The following is a 12,170-nucleotide window of genomic DNA, read 5'->3' as shown; positions in this document are numbered from 1 at the left end:
GCATTTAAGCCAAAGGTCATTTTTCATTTCTCATCTTGAGAACACTCAACGTGACTGTCATATTTCATTGATTAATTCATTAATACTTTCTTTTTTGGAGTTGGGAGGATGCTGCATTAAATGTTTAGAAAGATTTTAAGATCTAAGAACACAAAGTGGATCACAGAATTACATATCATTTCTTGTTAGTATTACAAATAAAACAGTCTTCACTTCACAAATTGAGAATCTATGAAGATGTTAAGATGTGCAGAGCATGTCAGGACACCCAGCCATTCACTACCCAAGGCCATACACTCTTGTTCCTTAAAACCATTAGAGTTCACAGTATAATTTTTAGGCTTATCAAAGAAAGTTGTGAATTTTTCTATATTCCTTACTTGGCTAAATACAATGATTTATTTTTCTTTATTATCTTAAGCACTATTGGAAGTTAAATAACTTCTCTTGAATTCTAATAGAAGCTTCTGATAGGTAGGCATTTGGTACCTAAAGGGCAATCCTTGGCAATGCATAACCTGCCATTTCAATCTCTTTTCACTTTGAAAATTACAATCTGAAAGCTTTGGCAATGAATTGTATAAATAGCTCATCCCGATAATAAGACGAAAATATCTAGAACTTTTGATTTATAAGTGAAAAAAAGGTAAAAAAAAAAAATAGTGGGTGATTGGTATACATTCTTAGGATATAAAGATATAAAACTTTAACAGACACTACATAACCTAGTAAGTATTATGTTTAAGATTTAAGGTAACTTCATCACGATGTAATCCACACTTCAGAGTTCTACTTCTCTGTGTGTGTTTGAATGTGTGTCATCTCTAGGCAGATGCGTTGTGTGAGTCCCAGTGTATTTTCTACCCGTGGTTCTGTGTGATCTTGGGCCCATCACTCAGACTCCTGAGCACAGGCTCCTCATCTGTGAAAATGAGAGAAATATTGATCCCCACATGGGTTTTGTGGGAATTAGATGATCAACATACAGCAGTTCACAAGATAGATTCTTTTCTTTTACATTGTCTTTTCCAGTCTCTACATTTTATTATCCCCTGTTCCTCTTTCTTGTTTTGTTTTGTTTTGTTTTGTATTGCCTTGCTTTTTTAAACTCAGGTCTGTCTGACTTTAAAGATTGGTTCTTTTTTTCTCCAGCTTTTCAGTGAAAAGCTTCAAAACTTCAACAATAGCAAAAAAAAGCAAGAATAGTGCAACGGACATCCATATTCCCTTCACTCACATTCACTAATTATTCACATTTTATTGTATTTCTTCTATTTTTTTGCACTGTTTATCTATTAAGAACAAAGAGCTCTTACGCAGTCACATTACAATTACCACATTCAGGAAATTTGATGGACTTAATGCATTTTCTGATGTATAGTCCATATTCAAATTTTCCAAATTATTCCTATATCTTCTTTTATTTAAAGAGTCCAAACCAGTCACTTTGTTGTTTTGCAGAATGTCCCTGAATTTGGATTTGTCTGATTGATTCCTCTTGACTAGACTCAGGCTAAACATTCTGGCAGCAGCATTATGGTGATGTCATGTCCTCAGTGCATCACATCAGGGACAGTGGTCTCAGGCTGTCTCATCAATGATGATCCTAAGTTTGATCATTTGGTTAAAGTTGGGTCCACCAGATTTCTACATTTAAATGTGTAGCCTTTGAAAGAGCTAAGTAACATTTATGTTACTTACTGTCCTGCTTCTAAGTTTAAGTATTTTGGGATCTTACTCAGCCATCTCACCTACCCTGGAGCTTGACTTAGCAGAGTAGGGAGTTACTCTGAGTCAATATCATTCCCTAACCATCTTTCATCCATTCATGTCAACATCCACCATTTATTCTTGACATCCACTAAGGTGGTTGTAGAATCATTTTCCTTTTTTAATCTGTCTTCCCCTAGCTTCATTTCTTCTCACTGCTGTCCCTTAAGACATTCATTTATTCAGCAGATACTACTGAAGGTCTTCCATGACCAAAGCAGGCACTAGAAATATAAAGGTGAACCACGCCTTCATGAAGCCTAAAGGAATATATTACATTTTAATCTTTAAAAACTTTTTATTCATCCACTCATTGAACAAATATTCACTATCATGTATCTACATTGCCCTGCTTGCTGGAATCTAGCAGTAAGCAAAAACAATCAAATCCCTGACCTCATGTAGCTTACATTCTAGTTGGTAAGTGGAAAGAGAATATAAGCAGGGAAAATGGGAGTTGTAGGAAAGAGTTGATTTTGAAATAGGGAAGGCCTCAGTAATGAGGGAACATGCAAGCAAAGACCTAACGGCAGTGGAGAGCAAGCCACTCAAGTAAGTGGGGAACAGGTGTTCCAGACAGAAAAGCATGTGCAAATGCATGCTTACAGTGTTCAAGGAACAGCTGTAGGCTGGTGTGAGCAGAGTTAAAGGAGATAAAATCAGAGAGATGGGGCGGGGCAGTGCTAAGTACTAGTTGAATGTGTGAAATAAGAGAGAAGTTTGGGTTGAAGATACACTTTGGAATTGGCAGCATGTATATGGTATTTAAAGCCTAAGGCAGCATGATGTTTCCTAGAGAGTGGATGTAGATAGAGGCCAGGAGAAAAACTAGAACAGGGAGAAGAGCAGAATCAATGGAGGAGGCTCAAACGAGAGGCAAGCGAGGTAGGCAGGGACAGTTCCAGGATCTCTGGGGCCTATATATACAACTGGAGGGAGAGTCTCTTTAAAAAAATAGAATACAAAATTATGAATGAAAAGTTAAGAACTGAAGAAAATATTTATTTAGAGAAAGGAAATCTCAACAAATTACCAATTTTTTAAAAGCCCATGCAACAAACATCACAAGATACAAAAAGTAACACTTATTTTTTTTATTTCTAATTACTTGCCTGATACAATTTTTTCCTACATTTTGGCTGCATATTCTTCAATCACCTCTCTCTATGAGGATGAATTTGAAACACAATATTCTATAGAGGTAATAGATAATTTAGTCTTTCCTCCAGCATGGTTGCTCACAATTAATTTTATTATTGATAGTTTAGAAAAAGTTTATTTCAGTCTCACAGCTCTCTGTGGTAAGGCCTCATCTGTAACTTCCTCTGTGGTTTCTTCCTCTGGCAGTGTGTCTTGCCCAGGAGAAAGACCTCAGAGAACTGAGGTATTTTCTCTCACTAGTTGTGGTGTGGCACCCCATGGCTCCCAATGGCCTAGGAAGCAGCTGTTCCCGCTCAGCCAGGACCATATAGCCATCAGTTCTTGCTACCTCCCAACTGCTAGGCTGGTCCTGGGGACAATGTAGGGTGGCCATGAAGCCTAGGTCGAGGTGACCTCATGCAAGGAGCAGAGCAGAACAGTGTCTCCTTCAGATCTTCTTGTTGGAATAGAAGGTAGATTCCACAGTCCATGAGATCTACTATGGATCCAACACTTGCTAGAGTCCAGGTGGAGTGGAGGTAGTGCTGGCAGCCCACTGGCCCCATCTAAGCCCTGGAACCACTACCAGGATCATCTCTCAGCATGAGAACAATGTTCCATACTGCTGCCGGGGTGCTAGAAGAGAAATGCAGTCTTAGCAAGGACTTACAAAGGAGGAGCCCTGAAACTTAGGCTTTATTAGCTTCAAATCAATTGGCCTCTACTAGGAGGCAAAGCAGGAAGGAAAGCTTTTATGGAAGCCAAGTGAAAAAAGTATTTCCGAGAGAGTGATCAATGAATGGTGATAAATGTTGTTTAAGATGCTAAGAATCCATCATTGGATTTGGCAACATGAAAGTCATTGAATGTTGACACACAGTTGGGTTACATGGGGGAACTAAAGTCCAACTGAGGTATGTCTTGGTCAGGGTTGGACTGCTATAACAAAAATATCAACTGGGTGGCTCACACAACAAACATTTATTTCCTCACAGTTCTGAAAACTGGAAAGTCCCAAGATAAAGGCACCAGCAGATCTGGTGTCTGGGGAGAGCCCTCTTCCTGGTTTGCACATGGCCATCTTCTTGTATCCTCACATGGCAGAGGGCAGAGAGAGGGAACAAGCTCTCCTGTATCTTTTCTTATAAGGGCACTAATCTCAACATGAAGCCTCCACCGTCATGACCTAATTACCTCCCAAAATCCCCACCTCCAAATACCATCACCTTGGGGATTAGATTTTAACATATAAATTTTGGGGGGACACAAACATTCAGCCATGGCGAGATAGATTGAGGAGAAAATAGAGATGAGTAGAAGATGGTGAATATAGATAAATATTCACAGGAGTTTTCTGTATGAAAATTAATGTCCATAGTTTTAATTTACAGGTGAGTGAACAATATATTTTCTATTTTTGTCTCTTAAAAAAACCCCTAAATTATGTTGTCACTTTAGTTCGATGTCACAGTGGATCCCAAATACAAAAGCAGCTCCCCATTCCTGATATGGATGCTCAAAATAGAATTAAAAGGCAACTTGAGAAAATCTCGAGATTTTAAAATTCACTTTTCAGCTGATGTATATCCAAGTGAAAATAGTCTACCACTTGTCTCCCCAAGATACAGAAAAGCCATCTGGACAGATGGACGTGAGAATATTGAGTTCATATGAGTTTTATTTCCCTGCGTTACATGCTGTTTACTTCTTAGTCCTGTTGAACATTTTTGGGTCTCTCAGCCATCTCACTTTTCACCTACTCCAGGACTTGACCTAGCATAATGCTGCACTCTGCCCTACTCCACCCTGCATTCACTCAAAAGCAAAGCAGTTTGGAAGTAAATACATTTAAAAATCATACCTTAAAAAAAATATGGTAGCCCATCTCATCTACTGTGTATGTGTCTGACTCTACACTGTGACAAATTCTAAGGCTTTTGAAAGCACATCCATAGTGGTCTTTAAATTATTGAAATAAACCATGTCATTTCATGATTCCTTTTTCAGGTACAGATGTGTTTTTTTCCATCTAACTCTTGCCATCACAATATTGCTTACCAAAGAACCCTGTTGTCTTGACTGTTCCTTTTGTGTGACCATACATATGCATATCCCCAACATCCATGTGAATTTCCTTTGTGAGTGATTGTTGTGTTTGGTCTGTATTGTTCATGTGATCATAGTGATTATCCTACTAACTTAATAACTGTTAGCTTATTTCTTAAAATTTTCACTTATCTCAGGTGTACTAAAAAGCCTGTTAAGTTGGCCCAAGAGATTTCTTCATCTTAGTTCTTTGTTGAGTATTATTTGATTTATGTATAAGTTTAGAGATGCTTCTGTTTCCTGTTTTATGTTACACAGAAGCTTTAGCTACTCCCCACTCCCAAACATTGCAAGAACCTTTAACCACGTGCTGTGTTGTTCTGTGAGCCACTTCCTCTTGATAAGTGCTTTCATTGCATTTTGCAAAAAAGAAACTACAGTGAAGGAATCAGGTAGAATTCAATATTGTCAGTTATTTTCCAATCATACTGTCATAGTTCCCATCAGCATTTGTGATCTTCTGGATTCTACACTCCATATCCCGTACTAAGTGTGATCCCCATAATGAACAGATTTTTTTATTTTTAATTTTCACTTCTTTGGTTTCTGTAGTTGTAATGCATGGGCTGATTTTTTTTTACTTGAAAAAAATGAATATTGCCTGCTATTTTTTTAATTTAAAAATAATGAAAATACCAAAGCAAATTCAGATTGACAGAGCCTCAAATTTTTCAATCTTTTTTCTTATGAATTCTACTTATACTTAGGCTCTGGCAATCTAGCTATAGGCTCAAAGCATTGCTTACCTGCACTGAGAAATACAGATAGAATAAAGTTAAAAAGTTACAGTCTCAATGCAAAGATCCAAACATTTTTTTTTTACTGTCTTCAAAATAAAAAGACATACAGTATGTAGATAAAGTCTAGGTATTTAATCCTTGACACACTGATGAAGAGAAATACAGTTGTGGGAACCTTTTCCAGAGGTTTGTTAACAGTGTCTGAGATGAATAAATATTTGTTGACTGACTCAAATTGTGTAGCCTTGGGCAAGTTACTTAACCCCTAGGTGTCTTAGTTTCCTCATCTGTGAAATGGGGAAAATAAAAATGTCCATCAAGGGTGGTTGTGAATGGAATATTATGCAGCCATCAAAAAGAATGAAATCTTGCCATTTGCAACGATGTGGATGGAACTGGAGGGTATTATGCTGAGGGAAATAAGTCAATCAGAGAAAGACATGTATCATATGACCTCACTGATATGAGGAATTCTTAATCTCAGGAAACAAACTGAGGGTTGCTGGAGTGGTGGGGGGTGGGAGGGGTGGGGTGGCTGGGTGATAGACATTGGGGAGGGTATGTGCTAGGGTGAGTGCTGTGAAGTATGCAAGACCGTTGAATCACAGATCTCTACCTCTGAAGCAAATAATACATTATATGTTAAAAAAAAAAAAGAAGAAGAAGAAGAAGATAGCAGGAGGGGAAGAATGAAAGGGGGGAAGTCAGATGGGGAGACGAACCATGAGAGACTATGGACTCTGAAAAACAAACTGAGGGTTCTAGAGGGGAGGGGGGTGGGAGGATGGGTTAGCCTGGTGATGGGTATTAAAGAGGGCACGTTCTGCATGGAGCACTGGGTGTTATCTGCAAACAATGAATCATGGAACACTACATTAAAAACTAATGATGTAATGTATGGGGATTAACATAACATAATAATAAAAAAAAAAGAAACACACACAAAAAAAGAAGGGTGGTTGTGAGGATGGATCTCATCAGTCAGGACACGAACAATGCATGGCACGGAGTGAGAACGCCTAACAGTGTGTTAATAGTTATTTTTATTATTATCAGGCAGATGATGAAATGGGGAGATTCCTCTGTCTCTCTCAACCCACAGCCATGCACAGAACAGAGAGAGGTAGCATCTGTTCTGGTGGAATTTTGAAGACCAATTCTAACTTGTCTGAACTTAACTGACTGATTCATTTTAATGATGTCCTTTTTTAATACATCCCTTGTTATTTTATTATTTTAATTTTACTAAATGATACTCTTTATTCTGTTATTGGTTCCAGTACCTCAATTCATGTAAAGATTATGCATAACTAAAAGCTGAAAAGATGAGCCTTGCAAAACATTCAAATTAGACCATCCACAAATTTATACCTTAATCTGGTGCTACAAGAAAGCAGGCATTTGACAAAAGCTCCTTATAAAAATGTTTATAACACAAGGTTCTTCATTGTATTGATGTTGACTGCCACGTCTAGGCCATAGGAGGTGGATTAATAGAGAGTTTCTATGTGGCCTGAGCCTGCAGTTTAGCTCACTTCTTCCCATTAAGCTGGGAGGTTATTTAGTCTCTCTGGGCTTCCAACAAAGCATTTTTAAACACAAAGATGAACGAGATCTGATCCGTACTTAATAATAGCTCCCAGTCTGGAAAGAGGTTTAAACACGGTAACAAAAAAGAGCATGATTCACTATAGTAAATGCTATTACTAGTGCTTATGCCAAGGACCATATGCTGTTTGTTTCAATGTCACAACAATCCTGTGAATTATATATTATTCCTCTCATTTTACAGACAAGGAAACAAACTTGGAGGTGAAATACCTTATCAAGCTTGTTATTGGGGCCAGGATTTACTGATATGGCTACCAAGGGCAATGGACAGTAAATCTCTCTACAGGCTATGAAGATACATTGAAGTGTTAACATCAGAGCTGGATTATGAATAATAAATAGGATTTTATGAAGGATAGGTGGATAGGAAAGCATATTACAAAGACATAGAGAATTTTTTAAAGCCTCTTCAGACAATGTCAAGGGCTATTATCAAGGACTTTGAAAGACAGGCTGATTCCACTTCATCATGATCACCAACCACATCATGTTTTTAAGCAAGAGAGTGACACATTCAAATTTGTATTTCAAATTCACTGTGATGGTGGTGAGGCTTGAGGAGGGATCCAGGAAGTTGGGTGTTGGATGAGCTGATGAGGGGCGGAACCATGGCTTAACAGTGAGGATGAAAGAAGGGAGAGTTGCTCCACAGGAAAAACCAACAGGATTTTTTTGACTGTTAGATGGAAGAATGGGTGAAATCAGGGACTAGGCCAAGGTTTCTAAATCAGACTAATAAGTGAATGAATAATGACCATTAGCCAAGTTAAGGCATGTGAGAGGAGAACGCACCAGAGTGGCAATAATGACAGACATGCTCATAGTAGGCTGTTTTTAGACAAGCTACTCTGACAGATAAAATAAGGTCCTGATCTAGGTCCAAAATTATGGCTGGAATTGCTAATCCATTGTGTGGGTAGATTTTTTAAATATGTATGTTTGAATTTTATCTATGAAATTTATATACACGGAGAAAAGAAATTACTTGAGGGTAAAAACTGAGGCTTAGAAATTTGAGCCTTAAGGAAATACTGAGCATTATGGCAAATTCCATTGCCATTCAGACAATCTTTCTAAGGCAGAATTTCAGTCTGGATATGCAGCCTCAACCACCCACCCCTCTCCTAGCCACTCCCTCCCCTCCAGAAAAAAAAAAAAAATCTGATAAAGTATTACTCCAGTTTTTCCTAATCAACAGTTTGTTGTTCTTCCCAAGACCCAAAAGGAACTCAGAAATTACATACACACAAAAAGATGTTAATTCCACCCAATCATGATGTGCACATTGCTTGTTTTGCAATCCATTGCTTGACTAAGGCAGCTCCACCCTTGCTCTTTTGGACCAAATAACATCTTGAGCTCTCAGGGCTGGGTGTTCTCTTTCTCTCTTTGGCTCTCTCTTTTTAATCTTGATTTTGACCTTTGGAGGACACCACACATACAAATAGACACAACCCTATTTTTTCATGCTTGAGCATGTGTATATATGTATTTGTATACACTATATATATATCCCTGTAATTCTTGTTCTGTCCATTCCAAAAATAAGGTTCTCTTTTAGGGAGGATGAATATGTAAGATGATTGAATTTACAGATTAATCTAAATTTATGTTAATAAAGGCCCTTAACTCAAATGTCTTACTGTTTTCCCCAAGGTTACAATTCTTTTACACTACGATTCATTCAGCAGCAGATTTACTTATGCCTGTAGATTCACAGCACAGTTTTGATGTTGACTCCTTTTAATAATTCAATACCAACAGACTCTAGGAAAAGGGAATGAAAGGGCAGGGGGCAAGGTCTTACCAGATGAACACAAGAAGAGTTTACCAGAGGTCATGAGAATGCTGTTGGTTTTGAGTTATTTCCATCGTAGGTGTGTGATTCACTCCGCATGTCCTTTGCCCGCTGTGTATCAGTGGTGTGTACAGGCTGAGAAACTAAGGTCTTTGAGCTCAACAGGTTTTTCTGACTCACCAGTGTCACATTTCTTTTCAAGACTTTATTCTTCATCATTTTAGTGTTTTTCCTAATTTAATGATTTAATAATCTCCCTGTCCATGATTTTGTAGCTACTTAATGATTTAAGAGAAAGCTTTAATGGCAGGATTCTTATTATTATTAACATCATCTTTGGTTTCCGTGAGTTTTTTGGAACACTGGCTGGCACTTTCGAGGTCAGCAAATAAATTTATTTTTTTCACTCTGAATGGATTACTTTTCTCTTATGAAAAATTTAAAATGTGTTAACACTAACACTCTTTTTTAAATTGAAATGCAGTTTACATATCATATATTAGTTTCAGGTGTACAAGGTTAGTGATTTGACAATTATATACTTCAGGAAATGTTCACTAGGATACACTTACTCTTAACTTTCCCTGTTAATAATAATTCATCTGAAGGATTTCTTTTTTTGTCACATTGTACTGCATAATATTCTAATGAAAAACTCACATAGGTATTTCTGGAATTTTATTGTTTATCCTGCTAGTTTACTCTTATTAAAGTAATAAATGAATCATCCATGATGAGATTTTGAATACCAGATGAATTGCTTGAGGGGACAACGTGTGAAACCATGAGTATTTTGTTGACTTAAATACTTTTTCTCCATTTTGTAGGTTATTTAAAGAAGGAAGTGTATGACTCGGATGCTTTGTAAGCAGCTGGGAGGGAATAAAACCACGTGTGAGTGGTTTCCCTCCCCAGCCAGAGGCAGGACCTATCTGCAGCAGTCTTTCCTTCTCTGACTGTAACAAACACTAAGCCGAACAACCTACACAAAAATGGGATCTTCCTTCTTTGTTATTCCATCTTTGCTCACTGATGCTATGTTTGCATCCTCCCTGACTCAGGCTTTCACACAGAGACACCTGCAGTGTCTGCCTTACTTGTCACGGACCTGAGTGCTCACCTTCTCACCTCGCGTGGTCTGAGCCTGAGCATTCACTGAATGGCTTCCTTGGATTCAAATACATGCCTCCCTGCCCATGTGCATGTTTACCTGATTCTTTCAGATGTGTCTGCTTCTTAGGAATGTGCTTGTCCCATGGTCTCATAGTCCTCTCTTGTTTTAACTGAAGTCTCCCTGTCCTTTCAGGCCAACCCAGTTTTGTAGCTACTCATTTTGTCCACTTGGCCCCACAGAGACTAGTTTAGTCTGAGAAATAGAGAAAATAGAGACAGTTCCTATGGTTTGGTTCAGTCTTGGACCAAGCAAATTGGAAAGAAGGCAGGCATGGAATTTCAGGCTGAAATGAACATTTCTCTCCATAGCCTTCTCTTTTCAACTTACTTGCCCATGGACAGGGCTCTTGGGGAAAATAGAGGTGGGACAATTATCCAGGACCAGGCTTTTACTAGACTGTTTATATCTGTTTTTTTTTTTTCCTTTTTCAGATGGGTGAGTCAAATGAAGACATAGACCAAATGTTCAGCAATTTGCTGGGGGAGATGGATCTTCTGACCCAGGTAAATACCCCTTCTTAACTTTCAAATTAGTAAAAGACGGGTTTACAGAATTTGACTTTAATATTATGAGAGAGCTGTCTTTAAAAAAACAACAGCTGGAGATTGACAATACCGTATCTTCCTGTTGTAACTATAACAGTGGTGGGGAATAAAACAAAGCTGTTTTCCTGATTGTACTGAGTTTCAGTTAATTGAATGCATTGGTCACACATACATTCTATTATGGCAATTCCCGTGCTTATCATGTTCAAATATTTAGCCAATGGAGAAGTTTTCCCCAAGCAGACCCTCACAACCACCACTACTGAACAATCTCCCTTGCAGTTACTTTTATATAAAGACTAGCCAAGAAAATCACATGATCTTTAGTAGAGATTCTTTACCAATCTTTGAGGAAATGCTACATTTTAAAGGATAAGTGGGAGTTATTGTGACTTCTGATTAGTCTGTAAGAACTTAGTAAGTTCTCTGTAAGAATGAAGACCACTCAGACAAGCTTCACATCTAGGAAAAAAGCCACTGACACCAGGACTAGATTAACTCAGATCACCCCATTGTTGGGCTGACTGGAGCCCAGGGGCTGCTGACCTGAGGACCACTGACCCAGGTTACAAAGTTAGGTGAGCTTTAGCGTGTAGTGTTCTCATAAATGCTTCTTTGATTCAGAACATAGTCAACTCATAACTTTCTGCATAATATATTAAAATAAGAATAATCTGATATTCCTAAATAAGACAAGGATCTTAAAGTTTTCTATAAAGTAACTGAAGAATAGTCTGTTTTTAAAAAATATTTATTTCAGGAAAAATAAATCAATTTTAGCTAGCATCTGCTTTATAGTTCATGTAAAATTCAAGAAAGTTTAGACTCTGTGAAGGAAGAAACAAAATATAAGACTGTACGCTTAGATGAAAGGGATGCTGATTAACAGTGAATGTTAGGATGATCACCACATTCCTGCGGAGGAGGGGACTTCTTATGCCGCCCATGAAAGGGAAGGGTTTGAGTGAATATCTGTGTTCTTCATCCATTCACTCACTTGTACTCCAGTTGGGAGAGTGACTGTTCTTTTTTTTTTTTTTAAGATTTATTTATTTAATTGAGAGAGAGAGAAAGAGAGAGTTGAGGGGGGAGGGGCAGAGGGAGCGAGAGAGAGAAACCCAAGCCGACTCCATGCTGAGCGCAGAGCCCAACATGGCGCTCCATCCCATGACCCTGAGATCAGACCTGAACCAAAACCAAGAGTTAGGCATTTAACCCACTGAGCCACCCAGGTGCCCCCTGTGACTGTTCTGATTGGTCACAGTTTGGGGTTTTCATAGTTCCTC

The 12,170-nt window shown here is 38.2% G+C and overlaps 1 protein-coding gene across 1 annotated transcript in view; it reads left to right on the top strand.

The window, feature by feature from the left end:
* The window catches only part of LOC110577731 (amyloid beta precursor protein binding family B member 1 interacting protein), a 109,319-nt gene that overhangs the window by 33,803 nt on the left and 63,346 nt on the right, over window positions 1-12,170 (top strand). Inside the window, exon 2 of the mRNA XM_021687152.1 lies at window positions 10,771-10,842. Coding sequence (XP_021542827.1) covers window positions 10,771-10,842 — 72 coding nt within the window. The remainder of the gene's footprint in view (window positions 1-10,770; window positions 10,843-12,170) is intronic.

The sequence above is a fragment of the Neomonachus schauinslandi genome, chromosome 5 (assembly GCF_002201575.2).
Source record: "Neomonachus schauinslandi chromosome 5, ASM220157v2, whole genome shotgun sequence".
NCBI classification, from domain to species: Eukaryota; Metazoa; Chordata; class Mammalia; order Carnivora; family Phocidae; genus Neomonachus; species Neomonachus schauinslandi.
Note: the sequence above shows the minus strand (reverse complement) of the source record. Positions and strands in the feature narration are given on the sequence as shown.